The sequence below is a fragment of the Cylas formicarius genome, unplaced genomic scaffold, assembly GCF_029955315.1.
Source record: "Cylas formicarius isolate icCylForm1 unplaced genomic scaffold, icCylForm1.1 PGA_scaffold_4__25_contigs__length_36172078, whole genome shotgun sequence".
NCBI lineage: Eukaryota > Metazoa > Arthropoda > Insecta > Coleoptera > Brentidae > Cylas > Cylas formicarius.
The window spans coordinates 28,474,129-28,499,068 of NW_026844334.1; the positions used below are offsets into that span (position 1 = coordinate 28,474,129).

General features: G+C 37.3%; 1 protein-coding gene across 3 annotated transcripts in view; it reads right to left on the reverse strand.

Annotated features, from left to right (window-relative positions):
- Positions 1-24,940, reverse strand: part of LOC132700985 (33 kDa inner dynein arm light chain, axonemal) — a 56,283-nt gene that overhangs the window by 20,503 nt on the left and 10,840 nt on the right. For all 3 annotated transcript variants that reach the window (XR_009618704.1, XR_009618703.1, XM_060668590.1), the window contains exon 3: positions 8,910-9,120. Coding sequence is in view for 1 of the 3 variants with exons in the window: in XM_060668590.1 (XP_060524573.1) it covers positions 8,910-9,120 (211 nt within the window). In the remaining 2 variants the exon portion in view is untranslated. The remainder of the gene's footprint in view (positions 1-8,909; positions 9,121-24,940) is intronic.

Below are 24,940 nucleotides of genomic sequence, written 5' to 3' on the forward strand. Positions count from 1 at the left end.
CAGCAATTTGTATAGCTCAAATTCCTGAAAACAATAAACGAGTAAAACATATCGATGTTAAGTTTTACTTTATCAAAAAAAAGATCGATGATGGTATTGTAACTGTAACATATGTTAAGAGTGAAAATCAACTAGCAGATTTATTTACAAAACCATTATCATACGTAAAATTTAAAAGGTTACGTTTGGGTTTAGGTTTAGATTTGAAAAGCTAAAATGAGTGTTATTTGTTATGGATCATAACCTTGTAAGGAATTATTTTATTGAGGGGGCGTGTTGGTAATCGTAAAACGAACCAATAAAATATATCCTACATCTATGGTCCGAGGAACGAATGCAGACTAGGATCTAGTTAAGAAGGAGGTTATGTTAGAATAAGAGACGCGTGTTTACTTTGTACTTTTGGATTCATCTTTTTCATGTTGCGTTTTTTAGTGTCAATATATTGTTGAGTTTCGGACTTGTTTGAATATCCCGAATTGACCATTTCCTACAACAAACATTTATAAAAAAACACTTTAAAATATTGAATCTTTATTTAACACTCCTTTACCTCCTCGTCACTTCTGAACTGGTAGATAAAGTGGCAATTATATTGTGACCTTATCTACCAGAAGATCAGAGGTGACGGGGAGGTATTACTAAAATTCTAAAAAAAAGAAAAACACTTAGCAACCTTGCTACTTCATATACCAGAATATCAGAAGTGACGCAAGGTATCAATCAGAAATTTTCTAAAAAAACACTAAGATATTACTACTTTTTCCAGTAGGAGATCAGAAATGACGAAGAGGTATCAAATTTCTTTTAAAAAGATCTTTCAAATATTGCCACTTTATCTACCACATCGGAATTGACTAGCAGGTACAAGAAATTTTCAAAAAAAACTCTATAAAATATTGCCAGTTTATCTATCAGGGGTTCAGAAGTTACGAGGAGTAGGTATTAAAAAAATTCTGGAAACACTTTAAAATATTGCCTCTTTATCTAACAGGAGACCAGAAGTGACGAGTATAAGATAATTTCTAAAAAAACCATTTGAAAATATTGGCACTTTATCACCAGATCAGAAGTGACGACAAGGTATTAGAATATTTATTAAAAATCGCACTTTCAAATATTGCTGCTTTATTTACCAGGTGATCAGCAGTGACGAGATTGTATTAGATAATTTCTAGAAAAGCTTTGGAATATTGCCACTTTATTTACCCAAAGATCAGGAGTGACGTCACCATATAGATAAAGTAGCAATATTGTAAAGCGTTTTTTTTAGGTTAAATACCTTCTCACCATTTCTGATGTCCTGCTAGATAAATTCTCAATGCAATGGCCACTTTATCTACCAGAGGATTAGAAGTGACTAGGAGGTTTTATAATAAAAAAAAAACAGCAATATAGGCACTTATCTTATCTATCTTATCTTATCTATCAGATCAAAAGTGACTGAAGGTATAGGAAAATTAAAGAAAAAAGCACTTTAAAATATTGCCACTTTATCTAACAGGGGTTCAGAAGTGGCGAAGAGTTATCAGAAAATTTCTAAAAAAGAACTACTACTACTATCCACCAGAAGATAAGAAATAACGAGGCGGTATTAGAAAATTCCTTACAAACTAACGCCGCTTTATTTAGGAGTATTAAGTGACGAGGAGGTATTATAAAATTTAAAAAGAAAACACTTTAGAATATTACAACTTTATCAACCAGGAGTTCAGAAGTGACTAGTGGATATTAGAACATTTCCTTTAAAAAAACTTTAAAATATTGCCACTTTATTTACTACGAGATCAGAAATGATGAGGTTCGTTATTTCTGATAGATGCGTTTTCCGCTTTATTTATCAGATCAGAAGTGACAAGGAGGGATTGAAAAAAAATCGCTTTAAAATATTGCTTTAAATACCTCCGCGCCACTTTGATTATTCTCGTAGATGAAGTGGCAATATTAAAAAAAAATAAATAAATTTCCTTATATCGCTTAGTCACTTCTGATAGCGTTGTAAATAAAGTGGCAAGAATTATCAGTATTTTTTAAGGAATTTTCTAATATTTCCTCGCCATTTTTCACCTCCTGTCAGATAAAAGTGGGGATAATTTAAAATTTAACCATAAAATCAAAAGTGACTGGGGTGTAGTATTAAATTGAAGATAGATAAAGTGGCAAAAAAGTATTTTTTTTTTAATTTGATAATAGGTCATGCACCACTTTTGATCTGCTGTTAGCAACAGTCGCAATACAATTGACACTTTATCAAAAAAGTAATCAGAAGTGACGAGGAGGAATTTATAAGAGGTGGATAAAGTGTCAATAAATTAATTAAATAACTTCACTTCTGGTAAGTAACAAATATATCTACCAGTAGATCAGAAATGAGGAAGAGGTATAAAATTTCTTTAAAAAACCAGTTTACAATATTGCCACTTCCTCTATCAAGAGATGAGGGGTGACTAGGAGGTATTAGTAAATTTCTAACAAAACTTTTTAAAATATTGCCACTTGTGGCAATTGTATAGTGACTTTTGCTAACAGCTAAAATTTAATCAAAGAAATGCTTTACAATTTTGTCACTTTATCCATCTTCAATTTTATTTTACCCCCTAGTCACTTCTGATCTAGCTAAATAGTTTTAATATTGAATGTGTCGGTAAATGTAAAAAAAATGCCTTTTATCTAACAGGAGGTGTAGTAACGATAGGTCGGTTAAAGGAGCAAAAAACCACACATAACCTCAATCCCAAAAACCCCTCTCAGGGGGCCCCGGCCCCAAGAAAGCCGCCGTGTGCCCCGCCCAGTCCTAGTGTACTCCAGTGCTACCAGAGTGTGTTCCACCCTTTAAAAATCTCCCTTCTGTAGCGCCTTGTTTGCCACGGCCACCCAACGTTTCATGGGACACGTTTAAACAAATTTGTTCCGAGAGCTGGAAAGACAAGTACCGCAGTGTGATAATTGTCAAAAATTTCGACATAAAAAAAGGACGCTACCGCAAGGGTTTCGCCAAATATATAAAAGTAGATATTTAATCGTCGATAGAAACAGTCATGAAGACGACGGCCGCCAACATCGCCAAAGCGGCGCTGAATAGAAAAGTAAACTAGTTGTCTAGATCTATTCGAAAGAAGGATTTACCATTAAAATTGGGCAAGAGCGAAGAGGATGCGTCCATTCGGAAATTCGGAAACGAAGAACCGAAAAAGAAGGTTAAGAAATTCAGAAAACGCCGGATCCCAACAAGAGTGTTGAGATGCAAAATGTCGATGAGTTTGGCACATCGAGCTTGACTAACGTGTCCCTTCAGTCTTACCTGGATCAATATCCAGAAATTTCTCATTCCTATTTTCAAAATTTATGGGTAACATCCCCAGGCACTGGTATTGTTTACGACAAAATCTTATCCAAATGGTTTCTCGGCAATAGATCAATGGATTTTCATCAAGGATCTGGAGGTTATTGTAGACGGTGCGAGATACCCCGGCACCAACGGCTTGTATAATTTCGTATTTTTGAAAGATCCCATAGAATACACAAAAGACGATTTGCCGCAATATAAAAAATAATGGAGGCTACCCAGGTACACAGGGATGCGATCGCACGCCTGAAAGGCGCATCGACTGTACCAAGGTCATCCGACCCTTAATAAAATCTAAAATAAAATAATACGTAAACTGGGACGAAGTCAATGAACTCGTAGAGTGTCGAAACACGCAGGCAACACGCCTCATGACAACGAAATAGTTTCAACCGCTGAAGAGCTAAAATAAACAGGTTCTATAAGTTAATTTGGCGATGAGTCTCGACTAGTTGATTAGGAGCGCGCTCAATTATATGCCAGACGGAAACGTCAATAGGAACAATTTAAAAATTTGCAATGTCCAAACGCCTTGCGACGGCGCTGACGAGGCTAACAAAAAATGTGTGTATGAGACAAATAATTTCTTAAAAGTTGCATTGGGAAAAATTATTAAAGAAACTCAAAGCTTAAACGAAAAGATTACAAATTCAAGATAAAACTAAATTCGCTCGTCTTGAGGAACAACTGAAAATGATGTGAGTAAGACCAACGAAAATAGACTTTTGAAAACCGCGTACATAAATATTCGGTCCTAGTAAACTTAAAGTCGGTGACATCGTTAGAACCAGCAAAGTCAAACACGTCTTTAGGTTATACTCCTAATCGGACGACGGAATTGTTTAAAATTATTAAAGTGGGAGTTATTAACCGCGTAACGTATTTGCTTCAAGATATGCATGTGAACCCATAATGGGAGGATTTTATGAAAAATAATTGCAGAAAACTGTTAACTCTGACTTATATCTCGTCGAAAAGGTGTTGCGCAAACTAGGCAATATGGTCCTACTGCGCTGGTTGGGATTGGATAAGTCGCACTATTCGTGGGTAAAGAACGTAGACGTCTAATAATTTTAGTCTCGATTCAGACGTTCTGAGACAAACATGTGCGCGTGATGGCTCAAGAGTAAATTGTATAATTTATTGAAAAACTTTGAGTTGGAATTTCCACAGTCAGAAGTGCCTCCGTCCAGCTTCATTCCTGTAGAACAACAGCAACTACAAGCCAAAAAATCTGCGACAAAACGAAAACAAAGTGTGTCGGTCGCATCCCGCAAGAAAAAGAAAACTACGACAAGTGAAGCATTTAGAGCTCCATTGTTTTACCGTAAGCGGCATTAGTAAATAACTTGTATTGATTTCTTAAATTATTGTTATGATTGATATAACATTTCAACCAACGAGATTGGTTAAATTTTAATATTTTGTGAATTTTCTTTAGTACGAGACCATTTTTGATACCTTGCTTTAAATTGCGATAGTGTATGACGTAGTTTTCTTTATTACACAAAGTAGTCATTTGATAACTTTGAATTGGGAGGCACTCGATTTTCAGCACAAAATGGAAAATCTCAATGTATAACATGTAATTTCTGCGTGTATTCAAAGTCTATCTCTAGGATATATCCTTGGGCCGATTTATCTGGAATATTCATGATATTAAGTGAATCAATATCTTGATTAGACATAAAGTCGAATTCTCCGTAAGGAAGAGGCTAGCACATGGCCTTCCCATGGAGGTTATTCACGTCAAAGTACATGACACACCGAAATTCCACTTCGTATAGTCCGCTCGATAAACAATTTGATCAATGTCGCAAGTTTTTCGAAAATTTACAAATATATCTGCCAACAGAACAACGTCAGTTATATAATACAAATCTCAATACTCGCCTAATTTTTTTATTTCAAACGACTGCCAAATACTTTGGGCATGGGAATATTTTTCGGCACTAATATTGCTTTAACTTAATTTATTATAGAATTCTTCAATCGGCGGTAAAGTTGTTTCATTTAATTTGTCTAAATGGTCGATGTAATCGTAACAAAATACACCTTTTTTGGTCAATAAATTTAAAATTTTTAATCGGGAGTATGGTACCACAGCTTTTTTTTTGCAAAAACCGGATGCAGGAAGTGGCTATCTTATCCGGAAACGTTTTGGAATTCTATTGGCACTACAAATTTTTGCTGATGGGCAAAATCTCTAACTTTTCCTTTAAAATGATCATGATCATGAACAAGAACATCTTTTTAAAAAAGGTTTTTCACACATTTGACAATGCCTCGAATTTTGATCCAGACTAATTTCATCATCCATCGTTACAATATCCTTAAATTTTGAGTGAACACATTTTGATAAATCAGAGATTTCCTCAACGAACCAATCAATACAATCTACACCACGATAACTTTAGAAAAATGATATTGAATCATCATAGCAGCATTTAAAGTAATATGCTTCGTGATTTTGGTATTTCGCGGTTTTATATGAAATTTTTAAATTTACTTTTTCAATTGACTCTCAAAATCAGCGTAAATTCCGTCGTTTGTTTGCATATGTGGTTTCGAAATTCAACATGATCATATTTGGGAAAAAACACTTTATACTCAGTGAAACTTGAACACAGTGTTTCGTGGTCATGTAGAACAGTTTCATTACTGAAATAATTTAAACACCTACGGCAAATCTATTTCTTGTGATTATGTTTACTGTGAGGTTACTAATCGAGACAAATTTTTAATGTAACAATAGTGATATTTTATTTCTTCATGCGGATACGGATTAAAAGCATTAAACTTTGGATAATATTTATTTTGTATTAACAACAAATTTGAATGTTTTGCGCAATTTTCTTGTTCTTATCAAGCGGGCTCCATGGAGTAAGAACATTTTTTTTTTAAATTTTAATTTCCAATTTTCACTTGTCAAAATTATAGTATGGATACGAGGAAGGTAAATACTGACGAAAACGAGCTGGAAAGGGGCTGCAGACAACCGACCAATAAAGACAAGCTTCATCATTACTTGTAATGTTAATACATGTCCTTTTATTCGCAATTTCTTGAGGCAACTCAACGAAGGATGACCCGTTACCCATTTCAAATTTATTAATAATAATCTCTAAATAAATAATATTATTAAACGGACCCCGAAATCACGTACCTGAAACTATGACATTTCATTTAAAATTTTATCTTGCACATTTTCAGCAAACCAATCGTTCAATTCGGTTCGTCAACCACGGCATTTCCGGTATTCAGATAATTAACACCAACTTCGTCTTGGAGATCAATTTTTGCCTTAATATGTAAAATGTGGCGTTTACTAATTTTTTGTTGAAAATTTTTACGACAATCGTTTAAAAACTCAATTAATCTTTATGAAGTAAATTAAATAGGACACCGGCCTGAACTCTTCCCTGGAAACATGACGCTACCGATTTCCATACAACCATTTGATTTATATTTGTCTCGCCGCTGCTGCTTTGTATTCCCAATCCAAAATGCTTATGTTGGTAATTAAGAATGATTTTTCTAATAACTTTAATTGAATTGTCGTTTGCAATTTTCTTTTTATCCGAATAGATAAACCCTTTTTATTACAAACGATTTGGTTAGTTTTGGTTAGTGTAAACTTGTATATATGTAAATATGCTTTTTTAATTTTTGTAATGTTAAAGTTAAAATTTTCGCTCTATGAATAATCTGCTTTACGCTTACCGTGGTTTACTATATACAACAGTAAATAAGACTTACCCTGTGTAACATGTAGATTAATTTTGAATTATTTTAAATTTTTGTAAAGTGTTGGTCTTTAAAGTATCTTTGGCTCTCTCGTAAACCAGTTTGCACTCCCCTGATGTAAAGTTTTCTAGTCGCGGACGAAAAGCTTCTGTCACGCAAGTAGGAAGAAATAATGCGGAATTTTCTAACTGCAGCAACACAGAATTGCCAAATTTGGTCTTAACAATTTTGGAGCTCGCAATTTTGAACGCAACGCCTTGAGCCAAGTCATACAATTTCGGTTTTACAAATTCTCCTTCTGCAAAACAGGTTTGATTAAATTGACCCAAGTTCATCTATAATTTATTCATAATTATCATTTTTTCAAAAAAAAAAAACAAAAGAAACTTACATTTAAGATTGCTGCTGTTCTAGTTGTGGTTACGGGGTGAGAGTACTAAGATGATCTTTAAGACCTTTATAAAATAATAACAAATATTAAAGCATTAAAATAAAATAATAAAAAAGGTACGAACACCAAACCGCGCTGTACGAACCATTCAAACAACTACAAACAACTCGAAAGCAATGCAGTTAATACATTCTAAAAGTTAACAAACACAACTCGACATCTTTAAACTCGACATGCTTTAAAAAGTGGATGCGTATCAAGTGAAACAAATTTTTCCCATTACGTTAATCCCACGGGATCCATATAACCAGTCAATTAATTCTTATTCTCAACAAGCAAAACAACTTGACATTTAGACTCGACGCATTTTAAAATTCCACATCCTATACGGTGCATCCAAAATCGTTACCGTCCGAGATTGGAAAAATTTAAATAAAAATGAAAGGCCTTTATTTCTGGCGGCAACATACGTTCATCGAATTTATTAATATACAAACATCGTTAAAGTCGGAACGATTTAAAATTCTACGCGGCAGACTGTACGCCCGAAGCTGCTGCATCTCAAGTTGTTCCCGGCTGAAAGCACGTTGACCTTGAGACTCCCATCTGCATGCTTCTCTGACGACAACATACGTTCATCACGTTTATTTAAATATGCGTTAGTGCTTGTGGGTAGAGCACCTTTCGATTTTTATGTCACTATTAATTTTTAATTTAATACCGGGATGGCCGACAGAATCGACATAAAAAGAAAACCCTCCTCACAGACCAATTTTCTAAAAAAAATAAAATATATTAAATTCAAGTATATTTAATTATCCTCCCTATCCCCCAGCAACGCGTCACTGCGTCACCCCGTCGCCGCCATCTGCCGGGGGGCCTCGCGGTGACGCGGCCGCCAGTAGGAATACTGGCGAGAGTGCGCGCGCCACATCTAGCAGTAATGGGCGGAACCGGGGGAACGAACGGACGCGAAGCATCCCGGACAAGCACTGGGGCAAACAGGGCGTTACACAAGGGGGACTTTTAAGGGGCGGAGCACACTCTGGTAGCACGAGGGTACACTAGGAAGGGGGCGGGGCACACGCCGACTTTCTTTGGGAGGGGGCCACATGCGGTTTTTGGGATTGAGGTTATGTGCGTTTTTTTGCTCCTTAACCGGCCTATCATTACTACTAGAAGGTCAGAAATGACGAGGAGGTATTATAAAATTTGAAAAGACAACACTAAATATTACAACTTCATCAACCAGGAGAATCGAAGTAGCGAAGGGGTATTGATTATTTCTTTAAAAACACTTTCAAATATTGCCACTTTACCTACCGCGAGACCAGAAGTGACGAAAATGAGAAAATTAAAAGAAACTTGTTAATATCTTTTTTCGCAGATTACGTTTAAGTTAGTAAGTAGCCGATAAAAATTTACCTTGTTCAGCTTGAAGCGCCTTGCGCATGCCAAATGCTACGCTGCTGCAGTACAAGGCTTGATAAGCCTCGATAGTCATTCGCATTTCATCACGCACCCTCAGCAAGAGCAGTCCCCTTTCAGCGCAATTGATTGTCACCTCTCTGATTAGCTCATCGAAACATTGAGTATACAGTTCCCGTCTCACAGGACAGATGCCAGTTTCACGTGCCTTAATATTTAAATCGTATTGAAGTAGTTGCGGATGGTTATATTATTTGGTTTATTGAATTTTATAACAATGAAGCCATAAATATAGGTTAGCTACTTCAAATTCGCCATCCCGTTCCACTCAATTTCGGTGTTGGCCATAGGCGTAGGTACACTTCGCGGAATAAAATTCCATAAAATACTCGGTTGAAAAGTTCATCGCTCTTAAATTATTGCGGGATTAATAGACAGTAACCAAACATAAGATAAAGACAAAGACCGTAAGTCAAACCTTCCAAGAAAAGTCCAAGCAGGCCAGTAAAATCCCTTGATATGGATTTTGCCTAAAGAGTCTAAAGGAGTAACAAAGAAAGCAGAAGATTTTTTTTTGTTTTCGTGAGACCTGGATTAATTAATTAAAATTTTTTTTCCCTGTCAACAGATATTAAGGTGCGTTAGAGAGAGAAGAATTCGGACGGTTTGGTTATTATGGTGAACTGTTAAAATATTTTCTGGCTGATGACCATTTCCTTAAAATATCATTTTTTTAATTAACCGCTAACCAAATAAGAACAAAAATTTTTACAATTATGTGAATTGAGTGCACAAAATCCTGAAAAAGTGAAAGTTAGGTCATCTCCTTGGAGGGGTTTTCCTTTGACAGTGCGTTCAATTTATCTTGGCAAAGTTTTGAATGACTTTTTTTTTTTGTTTTTGCGGATATCAGTTGAAATAAAAAAACCCAAAATATAAGGTTAGGAGCCAAGTTTTTTCCTAAATAATATGTAAAACAAAACCACAATTTTTTTCTAGATATCAGCATTTTACATTGAACACCCTATTTTCAATAGAACACATTTTTCTTGATTTAATTATAAGAAACCCTTTATATTTTATTTCACTTGTTTTCAAGATATTGACAAAAAAAGGAATATGATTCGTAGGCTGACAATTAAAGTCTGACATATTGCCAAGCGATTCTCTATTTTCCGTGAGAGAAGTAATATGCTTAAAGTATATTATTAAAATAATAAAAGGGTAACGCTAACAATTAATGAATTTACACAAAGTCTTTTTCATCCTATGCCATAAAGTTTCAATAATATTCAAGTCAGGGCTACTTGATGGCCACGATAAAACTTTCATATTATGGTCCAAAACCATTTTTTTGTTGTTTTCGCAGTATAGCAGGTTGGTGGAATCAAACCTCTTGATAAAATTTATTGGTATTTTTCTGCATTTACAGTACCATCAATGAATTCGTAGATGCCAACCCCTTTACCACTCATACACCCCCATATCATAACACCCTGGGGAAATTTTACCGTACGCTTTAGACAATCTTTGTGAAAGACTTTTGATTTTTTACGAATCACCCTTTTTCGAAAATCGCCTACACACACATCAAATTTTGATTCGTCGCTGAAGATAACGTTACTCCACGTTTCCGTTGTCCAGGATATTTTAGATTTTACCCAATTCAAACGTTTTTTCTTCTGAATAGACGCTAATAATGGTTTTTCCTTTGCTTTTAACAAAAGTAGATCATAGAATATTAATAATTTTTATATTGAAACAGGAATGTTGTAAACTTGGAAATCTTGACCAGAATACGAAGATCTCCTTCAGTGATTTTACGGGGTCGGCCTGAACTTTTACCACGAACGCTAACACTAGCTGTCTCTCCATACTTTTTTATAATATCCCCGACTGTTGATTTTGCAATGCTCAAGTCATTTGAAAATTTTTTCATTGATTTACCTCTGCAGTACTACTACACTTTTTTGTTTGTTGCAACACCACGCGTCATTTTCTTATCTCTATCAGACATCTCATTTATCTAAGCACACTACATTTTACCATCAATGCATGTCAGCAAATTTGGTATGTTTGCGTTATTTTGCTATGTAATTCATGCGAAATAAAAAATAATTCGTGCGTAAATTGATTATTCAATCGACAAAGCAAAAGAAAATTTAAATAGATATAAAAATGTCTTTTTTATCATTTTTTACATCGTCCGAACATTTAGTTGTTATGGCTCGTATTCCTAAGTTCTGCATCCCCCGTTTCCCGGGCGAGATTTTGAGATTCCAAATTAAAGATTAATGGGGTAGGGGTAGTTTTTGTATTTGTGCTTTTTTGGCAATTTTTTTTTGCCTTCTGTACTTTGCGTCGCGGGTGGCGAGCCCGGCCGACGACGTTACGTTTATATCGCGGAACGAGATTATAAGGTCACCGAGGTCGCGCGTAATCTATGCAAATAATACACCCAGACGCTATTAATATTTTGCGATAGCAATGATGGGCCAAATATGTTTCTTATGTCTGGATGCTACTCGCGGTTTATTGTTTTTTCGTTTAAATAAAAAGCTGCAGCGCAGAAGACGTTTAATGGCACTGACATCTTACAAATTGTGTTATTAAACATGTATTATATACAAAACTCCATCAGGATAGACAAATATTAATAAATATAGGCGAACGATATACATACATAAATAACATATATGGACATAAATAGATACATACATAAATTAAACACAAATATTATATAAAACCACCAAGAATGTCCAGCAAAAATGCTTTTTGGTCGCTTTTTACGCACTAGATTTGATTTAATTTTACCTTCGACCGAAAATATTGTAAAAGAACAACAAAACAAAATAGAACTTAAGCGCAAATAGAAAGGGGAACTGTCATTTTCAATTGGGGAGAAAGTATGGACCCGGGACTACCGTCCAAACACGGATAAAAGCAGGTGGTGTCAAGGGGTAGTTCGAGATATACTTGACTGAAGAACTTACGTGGTTGAGTTGGTCGGTGGAGTCACATGGAAAAGACATTCAAGTCAGTTAAAAAAGTATCATTGTAACGACAAGTCTTGCCCCATCAAGGAAAACTCCATGACAGCCCCAAATAAAAAAAACTCCTCGATGACTCCACCTTCCAACGTAACAAGAAACAGATCAAGTAGTACTGTAACGTCAGTTAGGTCTAGCGATAGCGAAACATCGGACTCAGAATGTGAAGACGTTATCTCACCCAGTGAAAACAACCCCAGCCACAATGAAAACCAAAGTGACCACGGTGCGCGTGTGCTTCGTAGACGTAGTAAGATTAACCCTCCAGATCGTTTATAGGTCGCCCAGTAAACGTGACACTCATATCTAAATGCAAGTGTACATAAAGACCACTAGAGTTAAGTTAGTTTCAGTTTATTATAGGGGGAAGGTGTTCTATATGCAAGTTTTTTTATATCGCAGTTTAGTTTAGGTTTTTTTGTAAACCATGATACGGTACATTTACCTAGGGCTATCCACGGCAGTTACTTGCCGGGCCGCGTATTGTACGGAGTCGTGAGTAAACGGTCGGAGTAAAGTTCCCAACTTCTAAATGCCAATTCCAGTTCGCTCCCACTCTCGATGTACTTCAAGAGCCGCAGTTTTTCTATATCGGCTACTTGAATGTGTGGTATTTATGTGTGGTATACTTTGGGTTTTTCATTTTCTTTTTTGACAAATAGTAAGGTTATCTTCTGACTGATTCTTTTTTTTGGAGAAAACAATAGGAAATATATTCGAAGATAAGAAGAAACACGATAAAGAAACAACCATTTGTTACAAAGAATTTACGCAAGCATAACGGATTCGTAAAAATTGTTCGCATATCGCATATCATTGAATTTTATCTTTCATGTTTTTTTTTTTTAATTTGGGGATAGTTTTGAGAATCAAATTGGTAGCTATCGTTGTCGTATATTTCCACAGAAGGCAGCGTCATCATTCGGTTCTCCACCCCTACTCGTTTTCTATTCGCTTCCCCATTGCCACCATTACTTCCGGTCCGATGCCTCCTTTATCTACGGCAGGGTAGAAATTCACATCCGCAAACTTGCTGATGTGATGCCCTGGAAAAGAGTTGCATCTCATCTTCGTCGTCGGCCGTTATTCTAAGGAAGTGCTTTAACTTTTCGATCCACCGTTTCATTTTTCGGCGAGTGTGAAAGGTAAAGATGTACCCGACCATCACTTTGAAATTTTACATATTTTCTTCCGTACTTTAAAGATGGCATTTAAATGTTTCTTCTCTCCAAAAACAGAAAGTTCTATACAAACATATTGTTATAATTAAATAAAGACTTACCTAAATAAGTTTTTTAAGAAAACTACCAGCATTTTCTCGGGTAGCCTACTTGTCGGTGATCTCGAAACTAAAGGTCGATGGTTAGTTCATTTCGCTCTGAATGATTATTTTACGAAAGGTTTTCAGAATTTATATAAATAGAAATTTTTAAAAATAGCCAGACTTTTTAATTATGAGATACTGTTATGGAGATAAAAATGCAGCAAAGTATGCATAATTGTAGTTAGTAATATATGCAAAACAATTTAAAAATATGTGCCAATAGAAAAAATTCCTTAATTAGCGACGTGTGTGACATTAAGGTCACTTTTATGGAGATAAAAATGCAGCAAAGTATGTTTAAATTGCTATTAGTAATATCTGCAATACAACAAGTTTAACAAGAAACCGGTTACATGCGTGTTTATTTCTCTAACAACCCCCTCCGACCCACGTGGTAAAGAAAAAAATAGTATCTCAAAAAAGATTTTTTTTTTCTGGAGATCGCCATTTAGTTACCGAAGGGGTGATTAATGACGCCACCTCGCGATCCAAATATAAATTTTTAAGGTGCTGACGTACACCAGCCACACTAAAATTGATTTTGTTTGGGTTGACAAAGAAGAAATCTGAGGGTTAGATCTTGAGATATCAAATCTCCGCCGGCGAACGGCGGATGCAGCGGATTAGGAAAAAACACTATGAATTTAGATCGCGTTGTAAAAAAAAATAAAAATTTTTTGCGCTGGTTGGTCACATGATTCGTGGGTCGATGCCGCGGATATTCTATAACAATACATTTAGTTTTGATTTTGTGAGCCTCCGAGATAGACATGGTACAAGTCGTCCTTCCGGACGATTTTTTAAATTTATTGCAAGAGAGTGATTTAAAGTGTTCGACGCCTCCCGCGCCTGCGCATCCACCAGCTGGAATAACGAAACCCAAGCGTACTGGTGGGAATGGTCGACCTAAAAAAAGAACAATCGAAGCTCTGCCGCCAAAATAGTGAATGGTTCGACGCGTTCAGAGATGACAATGAAAAAAGGGTGGTTTGCGAAGCGCTTAACTTAAAAAACAATTTGGAAAATCAGCTGATGGAACAAGTCGTCCTTTCGAAGCTCGAAGCTCTGATCGCACTCATATAGACCGATCTCCAAATACTGCGAACACGAGCTGAAGAATGTAAAGCAAAATTAAGCAATTTTCAAACTTGGGCTGCAGGATATATTGTGTAAAAATTTAAAAATTATTTGTCTACTGTATTGCTGACAAAAAATAACAATAAAATCATATGGTTGATTTTATTTTAAGAATTGCGAAATAGCTAATTCGGATATATAATGTTATCGAGGATACCCTTGATCAGACCTGAATTAGATGCGAAACAGTTTCTAAACAGGCTAGAACAGCTCCAGACCAGCTATCAAACAGGTTCGGAACGGAACAGGTTTGAACTGCACCGAAACAGTGACGGAACAGGTCTTTACAGCCACGGGGCTAGTTAATAAATTCGCATCTCCCCCGTAGTATTGCCATGAATTTTGTAAAATTACAGCGGTTAATCAACGGTTGTGTTATCTGCCATGGATTTTGTAAAATCACAGCAGTTAATCAGCGGTTGCGTTATCTGTTGCAATACTGGCGAACACAAATGTTAATTAACCGCCAAGGACATTTTCGAATTTTCCCGTTATTATAAATTAATGGTGGCGGAAAGAATTGACATTATTAGAAAGTGACCCACGCTCAAGCCGTTAGCTAAAATTGTTTTTTGTGTGTTTTACCAAATTAAAAAGGTAAGTGTTTAGTATTGCTAAAATTGCTAAAGTGAAAACGCGAACAGTGAGACGCTAATAATTCCTTACAGTAAAAAAATGTTCTCACGAAACACAGCCTTGTAATGCTGTGTGCTATTTCCGAACTATTTTTTTTTCTCTTTTTTACATGCTGGGCGTTGCGGAAACTCCTCCATTTAGAGATAGGGTTTAACAAGTACAATCCTCTAAAGGCGTCGTCCAAGGAAATCGAAGCTAAGAAAGCTGTTTTAAATATACATAACACCGACGAAAAATGCTTTATGTGGTCGATCTTGGCTGCTCTCCACCCAATCCAACGAACAAATAACGCTTACAGGGTCGGTAACTATGTAGAGTTTCAGAACGAGCTGGATTTTACACGTATCGATTTTCCGGTTAAATTGAGGGACATACTCATGCTTGAACGACTCGATAACATTTCTGTCAACGTCTATGGCCTCGAGAGAGTCTATAACGAAAACCGTAATGATGTTGAAGTAGTTGGTCCTTTGCATTTTTCCGAATCTCGTAAAGAGAGCCGTGTAAACTTTTTATTAATTAGTAACGATTATGGAGATAATCATCATTGTTTAATAAGAAATATGTCTCGACTGGCTTCAAGACGATTAACAAATTGGCCTGAAGCAAAGTTCTGGTGCGACATGTGTTTGGTTTATTAATAGCGCAACCTCGCGACCAAAATATTAATTTTAAAGGTGCTGACATCTCTCGTACACCAGCCAAACTAAAATCGAATGTTTTTGGTTTGGCAAAGAAGAAATCTGAGGGTCAGATCTCGAGATAGCAAATTTCGGCGAACGGCCGATGCAGCGGTTAAGTTGCTTTATTTATTAAGCCAATATTTGCCTACCCAGAATGGAATTTTTTTTTGAGTTTATAAGCGTCATTAAATCTATATTCGTTGATATTGTGTTTTATTTCTGAGGGGGTTATTAGATCTGTTCTTTCGGTAAGCTAATATACTACGACCCTTTAGGGTATTATTCTTTAGGTTAATAGGTTAAGAAGTTTTGTAATAGTTGTATTTATAAACAAATCATTTATTTATGTATACATTTGTGCTGTATTTATTACGCCGATATTTGTCTACCCAGAAGGGCATTTTTTTTATTAATAATAGTCGTTAAATCTATATTCGTGGGTATTGTGTTTTTTTTTCGGCGAGCGTCATTAAACCTCTTCGTTCGGTAAGCTACTTCTTTAAGGCATTGTTCTTTAGGTTACGAATGTTTACAATAATTGTAAAAACAATTAACAGTGTTTGGGTGTTTCATTTACATAGATTATGCGCCACCTCGGTGACCTTATAATCTCGCTTCGCGATATCAACATAACGTCGTCGGCCGGGCTCCCCTCCCGCGACACAAAGTACAGGAGGCAAAAAAAAATTGCCAAAAAAGGACAAACACAAAAGCTACCCCTAATAAAAGTGACATCTGGCGATCAAAACCTGAGCTATTAATGCGCGACATCTCTCGTAGACAGGCCAAACGATTTTTTATTGTTTTCTTGGGTTGGTTGGGAATCTGTAAATTTGGAATCTCAAAATCTCCTCGGGGGGACGGGGGATGTAGAACTTAGGAATAGATACTACTATCATAATAATGAATTCATTAATTGTTAGCGTTACCCTTTTATTATTTTAATAATATAATGTAAGCATATCACGTCATATGTCAGGCGGACTTTAATTGTCAGCCTGCGAATCATATTCCTTTTTTTGTCAATATGTTGAAAACATCTCTCAAAATCTCTCCCGGGAGACGGGGGATGCAGAACTTAGGAATAGATACTACTTATTATCAATATTTGCACCCTTTTTTAAGCATTTTGTTAGTGGTTTAGTTTACTTAGCGAAATTATTAATAAGTCTGCGTTAGTAACCTTGAAAACCCAGAAAACCTTTAATAACTTTTCTTGTTATAGGAATAGGATAGTTCTTAATAGCTTTTATTTTATCGGAATTTGGTTTGAAGCCCGAGGGGGTAACTACACGACGGAGATAAGCCACTTCCTTAAGCAAAAACTCGGACTTGTCCAGCGGTATTTTAAAATTTAAAATTCGCTTGAAGTCTTTTGAAAACATCGCGTCGATGATGTCGAATAAATAATATTGTCGTTCATTTTGGAGCACGCGCAACACATTGGCATTCTAAGATATTCATAATGCCCTTGATCGTAATTAAAAGCCGTTTTTGGCACATCCTTTTCACTCATTTGGATTTGGTGGAACCCGCTGGCTAGATCTAATGTAGAAAAATTTTGCCATTTGCATAATTTGTCCAACAAATCGATATTATATCGTCAATAGTTTTCTCATTAAGTTTGCGATAGTCCACGCATATACGCCAAAATAAGGAGATTCTTATTATTTTTTCATCGAACATTTTTTAATTTGACCCCCAACTTCTGCTTTATGTTTATACGGATATATGTATTTTTTTATGTCTGTACTTTATTTCTTTTGTGAAACTTAATGGTGTGTTTTCATAGTCAAAAATATCACAATATTCTTTACAGAGTTTCAGTATTTCCGACTTTTCTTCATTGCCAGTACGAATTGTTTCAGAGATATCGTGTTATTTAAAATAGCGGTTAAGGCTATACCATTTTTTAAATAGGGATTTCTGAGCAGGGATTTCACAATTCCCAATTTTGTGATTAGCTAGAATAATTTCACCGTTTCTTATAGAGGTTTTAATTATGAAAATTTGTTCACATCGAGGGTATTATTGGCCCGTTGTGCCCCCAGATCGCGCTAGAGGGCGTTCAGAATGACGCCCCTCCTATAGACGGTCAGCAATTCCTTTAGCCCAATACCGTGCGCTGAGTCCTGATCTATCAGGGCCAAGACTCCAAATCTTGCCCATGTCAAAGAAGGCACTCTGTGAGCAGATGATACGGGGTCTCCTTCCATGCACCACCTGTACTCCGGGTCGTCTCCAATGCTTCGCAAGCAAAGATGCCTTTTCAGCCTGTAATGTTCTGTGTAGACCCCTGTTAATTCTCTACTGGTTCGAGGGAGGGCGGACCCATCCATCATAAGCCTCGCCTGCCTCATTCCCGGAGCAACTCTCCAGCCCACCGCGGCCCGTTCTCTCACCAAGGCTCCGAGAGCTCCCCGCCTCACACACTGGGCGATCCACAAGCGGGGCACTGGTCCCATTTGCCTATGCGAGGATCCCTCCCTGGCTAAGACGTCCGCTGCCACATTGGCCCAGATCTAAGTGTGACCCGGGACCCAGGCCAACGTGACATTCTTCTCCTCGGCCACTTTCCTTAGTACCTCTTTGCACTCCTTTATCAACAAGGAGGGCGAATGCACTGACTTTAGCGCTATAAGTGGAGCTCTAATATGAAAGCAGAAAAATACCCTCCGGCTTCCGAGGTTTGACATTGATTTGATTAAAATTTTTGTTGGTGTTTCGATAGAGTAGTTTAATTTTAGTATATGGGATTTATAAATAATAGATATAAATAGATTGATTTTTAAAAATTCGAGATTGTCTATGCTAATTAAGCCATCAAAAACGTCATGAAATTAAAAAACAAGGCGAATTTTTAAAGATTTTGCTTAGGCAATTTAAATGATTTGGAAGAAGGTTCAAATGTGCTCTATTTATGAGTTGAAACTTGGTTGCCTCTTGCCACTATAAATAGCCCTTCTTTTAAATTTTTCGAATAATACTAAGGTAAATACACGGGCCTCTATGGATTGTTGTCTTCAGGGTTCGCCCCATATTGTTAAGTGTTATGTAATCCTTCGAAACTGAAGTTGTTGGGGGAAAGATTTCAAATAGTCTGTTCTGAATTAGAGGGTTGGATGGGTTTAAAATTATTGCTAGTATTTCTTGTGGCGATACTCAACGGTTTGTTTTGATTAGGGCGGGAAACATTTTGATTTAGGAGTTTCCAGAATACTTGTGAGTTTGCATAATACTTCGGTTGCCGCGGGTTAGGCCTTGGTTTTATGTTTATTGGTTGCGAGGGAAAATAATGTTGACTTCTAAAAAGATTATTAGGCGTTAGTCTATTAAAATTATATAAAACGTTTGGTCTAAAATTTGGTCTTACAGAAGAGACTTGTAGAATTTGGTTTAATTTTGCATCGGCGGTAATTTTGGAGGTATTATTGGATTCGTCATTGACAAACTGAGCTTTAGCAAGACTAGATGGACCCACACAACATACGTTTGTACCAGAGACTCTTTAAGCCCCGATAAAAATATTTTAAGTCAAGGTCTGTATATAAATTTCTTTTAAGAACTTTCGCAGCGTTCGTCTGTTCATGGTTATTAACATACCAACAAAATAGATTTAAGATGTCACTTTATCATAAAATTGGTTGGATGACTCGTTAGGTTGCTACTGTATTATAAATAAATCACGGTTCAGGCAGGCCTCATTCACGGAGATCCGAGAAATTTCTTACAAGAGTGATTTTTGAGATCTTCTCAAGTCGATACATTCTGGATATTTGCTACTACTTTGGCTGTGCCAACTAATTTCCAATAAGACAATTGATTTGATAAATATTTTCAAATTTATTTGTATTAGTTTAATCGTAAAAAGCAGTTATAAGTATAGTAGTCGCAAGATATATATTTAAATCACTAGCGTTCCAATCGAAGATACGTAGGTACACAATTTAAGTATTCTGGTTTAAAATTGTTAGCCACGTCTGTAAATAAATTATTTCTTATAATGTTTTGATTACTAACACTATGGGAAACGATTTCTAAGTCAGATAAAATATAGGTTAAGTTTTCTAGGGACATTAGAAATTGCACTCGCATAAAAAATAATGCGACTCTGGTCATTTTAAGAGACATACTCTCAGGTTGCCGATCTGGTCCTACCAAATCACTGCCTCCTTGCGAAACCGGAACGATTTCAGAATCAATTTCCGATGAGCTGCTGATAAAATTTTTCCGACGGGTTTTCGATAGATCTTCTTAAACACCTCCACCAGTCACTCAACAAGTTCCAATATTCCCATAAATCGTAGATACGAAAAGTCTACCGATCGATCCGAAAACTTCGGAATATCCTACAGACTTTTCTAAGAGGAAACCCAAAACTTTATTTTTCCAAAATACAAAAATTAATAGTTTATCGCAAGAGCTTATTCAACTGACTAACTAATAGCCTAAGTAAAACAGCAATTTAATGTGATGGCAAAGTCTAGCTGAGAATCTTCTTCTTATGGGTGTAGGAATGGGAATTCGCTATTTTTCAAAATTCGATGATCTTCAGATGACTGCAACGCATCTCATATGCGAACATATTTTATATCTGTACCTATAAATGGAGCAGGGTAGGCCTCAGCAGGCCCATTGTGCTTTCTCTTGGACATAGTACTCCGGCTAACGTCAAACCATGTGATTCCGTAGACAATGTAGGCTCCGGCCCTATAAAGTTTGGTTCAGCAGACCTGCTGAACTAAGGATGACCACATAATCTACTAGGAAGAACCAGAACTCACTATCTGCTATCTGTATTGATGCATATAGTTTTACCAGTAACTTTGCGCATGGTGATTTCTTTTGCGTAAAATACATTTACTTACAAAGTGTGGGACTCACTCACGGCTACGATCCTACACACTAAAATTCTCCTCCTCTGCACCTCCTACTCCCCACCCCGTGCAATACATCGCACAGGCGGAAATCTGTTTCACGCTATGTGCCTCCGCTCTTCCGGTTTTTCTGATGAGATGGTAGATTTTCTTCCAACGATCCTCATTCTCCAGAATTGTGTTGATGATATTCTATGGCGTAAGATGTACGCCAATTTCCAATTTGACACTTCTTCGGGCGGGGGTGCTCCGAGGTGCCCCTTTCGCAGCAGTTGATAGCTTTATCGTCCGAAGTCTCACCAATCCCATAGGTAGGCTCTGAGCGACCCTTGCCTTGTCAGAAATTAAATTTTGAAGTAATCGGTTCTTCTAACATATCCTTGTATTCATCGACCTTCAACACGTCGCATAGGGATTCAAAATATCATAAGTAGTTTATTCCATTTTTTTCATTATAGGAAAAATGTTTTTTATGTGTTACTTTATAATAACTGCCCATAAATGGGTTAGCCCTATTCCTTAGCGCAATGGCTCTAGTGAATATTTTATTACTATTACATGCGTTTATGGAAAACGGAATTAGGAATCATTTACAAAATTTGGCACTTTAAAAATAATTGCATTGTGTACAACCAAATTAAATAATTTTTAAAATAGCAAAACATGGGTTTATACTGAAAGAAGGCATCACATTTCTAATGTTACATCTAATTACCGAACAGAGAACTTACTGTGAGAACGAATCCACCAAACTCGAAGAGATATAGCCGATTATTGTCCTTACATTTAACGATTAGTGCCCGCATAAGTCCAGAAGACTGGATGAAGATAGATCAGATTACACAGCAGTCGATGGAGAGTACTCAATGGTAAACACATGCAACACAGCTTAAAAAATTCGATAAATTAACAACGCAATATGGCAAATTAACTACCCCTATTTTGGATATTGATCGAGTTATTAACAAATCTGGCCGTATCTTAACGACAACAGAAATAGCCGTATTGTCAAAAGGCTTAAATTTTGCCATTACATCGACAACGTTGCCAATCGAAGACATAATAGCCAACGTTGAAGCTGGTATACGGAACTGCCGCGGTGGAGACGCCGAAGAAATACGGGCTGATACGGCTAGGATATTTCGCAATGCAAAACCGCCAAAAAGCAACTCGCCAACAGAAGAGTGCGTTAAGAGAACTCAAAAAGGAGACTAGAATCATTATTTTCCCGGCAGATAAGGGAAACGCGCCCATTATCATAGTAAAATCCAAACACTCTTAGATCCGACATAAAAAGTCTTCTACGTGATCCTACAGCAAAAACCGTAAGAGAAACTAATCGGTTAATAAAAAAGTCATCTTTTGAGAAAGAGAAATGAAGTTGTGCAAAACGGAAGCGCTACCACCGATGCTTTACCGACTACCGAAATTCCAGAAAACAGACATTCCGCTACGTCTGACAGTTAGCGCGATTGTATTCCCAACGTACGAATTAGCCTAACACCTATCGAAATTGTTATAGCCTTTTATCCGCTCCTATGTGGATTCAAGACATTTCATCGAAATTATTAAGTGCATTTTGCTAACACCCACAGATATACTAGTCAGTTTTGACGAAGTCTCCCTGTTCACGAATGTCCCACTAATGGAAAATAAAAAAACAATGAAAAATTCCCGCCTGATATAGCGTAACTATTCCAACATTACCTCACGATCACATATTTCCAGTGGAATAATTTGTTTTTCGAACGAAGAGGCGGAGTCGCTATGGGAAGTCCGATCAGCCCCATGGTTGCCAATTTTTACATGGATGGATTTAAGGAAAGGGGACTAAGCCAAATAGACAAGAGACTAAAGAAGAAACGTCACCGGACGGCAAAATAATGGCACATAAGCCCACATGACAAATACAACAATATATTCCTGTGGAGACGTTTAGCGGAGCATAGAAGATCTTGCTGCTTGGGACAAGTAGAAAAATTGGCGGCTGCGGAGCACGTGTTTTCGAACGGGGGTCCCAACATCAGATTTGAAAACACGGAAGTATTGCCCACAGAGGAGCACTATAATGCAATACTACATAAGGGCAATTTAACCCTCCCTACAAGTGAATAAAATATGACCCAACATCTTAAAGAAAACACACACGAAACCGTATACGAACAACTCGTTCAGGGGGTGGGTCGTACTAACACCCGCTCAGTCCGCCGTCCGTCCGAGTGTACAGGTACGCCCTCGACAACCGGCACCAGTACCGCAACAGTCATCGCGCTACAATCTACGGATGACTGCCGCAGGAGCAGTTGAAAACTTTGTTAGCAAAATCAATAGACCACAACCTAACAGCCTGGAAAAACTCCTTAACTTTCTCATGATGTTGCATGAAGACAGAATCACAGCCTTCTGGAGCTGCCGGAACAGGCAAGGGGGTAGATTCAATTTTTCCAGCTGCGTTGTCAGATTTCGGGAAACCTCTCCTGTTATAATTGGGACAGTTATAATCGCACAGCACGCAAGCTCCAGGTATTTTTGACATCATCTGCTAGAGGTAAATATTCTTCACTTTCTCTCTTTTTTTCGCAGGTTGGCACGTGATGGAACAGCCAAGTCAATAAAAGTAACCTCGTTCTTCTCCTGGTCGTTGATTACGATGTCGAGCATTATCCAGAACTGAGCCAGGAGCATATAGGTAATATGGTAACGTTTTTCTATCAATCCAATTCTATAGCAGATTTCACGCCACGCCGTTATGTCTGGTTGTATATTATCGGGACCCCATCTTGCGTCCATTCAGCATGTGCTCGATTTCATGTGTGCTCCCCCACAGATGCGGTGCTGTGTATTTGTTACTCTGTCATCCTTGAAAATCTTTGTATACAGGCTAAAAAGTGGTGTTTACAGTGTTGACACTTGGTACGGGTATAGCATTCCATACACCTTACATTTGTAGAGGCCAAATTTCATCCTGTTCATCCATGTTACTGGAAAATTGTTCGACAAAGCGCAGTTGTTGTTTTATACTTTTCTCAGTTGCCCAGAATAGCTTGATATCACATCGTTACTAATTTTTTTTGTCCACCGCAGGTATTTTCCCCCCAACAGTTTAGAAATGGCGATCGTACCCAATCTCGCAGGCCGTCTCCCGATAGCAGGCCGGGCAGATTATTATTATTATTATTATTATTCACAATTTCACAGGTTTCCTGGTGCTTCAAGCTGTCACATCGATCTGCTTACAAGATGGTTAGCTTTCTGATGGCATAGAAAATGCCTTTAGTAATGCGTTCCAATGATTCTAATTATTATTATTATTATTATTATTATTATTTTTTTTTTATTTTTATTATATTTTTTTTTCTCATCGGAAGATAGAGTCCTCTCATGTCGGCTAGGTAAGTAGCAAAACATGAAATGTGCGCTATTGAAGTTGAGGTTGATTAAGAACTCTTCTAATTATGTTGCAGGTAGCTAGTACCACAGACTTCTGCATTTCAAAGTAGGCGCCTGGTTTTACGGTGAGTGTTGTCAGGTTTATTCTGAGGGACTTTGGTATTTCTCCCATTGCACCGATCACTATAGGAACAATGTTAACCCTATCGACACCCCATGTCTGTTTTATGTCATCCGCTAACGGTATGTATTTTTCTCTTTTTTCACGTTCTTTCTTCTGCAAGTTGTTAGGTTCGGGAATTGCAACGTCGACGAGGGTCACCACCTTATTTGCCTTATCATAAATAAGAATATCTGGCCTGACAGTTCTGTCCCAATATATGCTAAATCCCTCATTTTCAAGCACGGATTCTGGTGAGTATCGGTAGTACGGACACTTCTCTTTTAGAAGTTTAAGGTTGAAGGCTATTTCCTGATGGACTATCTTCGCTACATTGTCGTGTCTTCTGGTGTACTACTTCGGGGCCAGTATCCGGCACCCACTGATGAGGTGCTCAACATTCTCATGGCCCTCTCCACATATGCGACAATTCGTTGTTGTTACTGTCGGATCCTTGATTATGTGTTTAAGATAAGACCGAGTGGGTATGACCTGATCCTGAATTGCACACATGAAACCCTCAGTCTCGGGGAAAAGGTTGCCGTTCGTTAGCCAGCCAACTGATGCGCGCTTGCCAAGGTCAGCACTATCAAGCAAGTTTGGGTATCTGCCGTGTAGTTCCTTTCCCCGCCACTGGTTTCCGAGCCCTAAAATTGAATACTTAGGATCGCACTGATAGTGTGTGACCTGCAGCTCACCCTGGTGTAAGTGATCTATCTAGACCTGTCACTGCTCGGTGGAGCGCTGAGCTCTCGCTTGTTTGATGGAAGT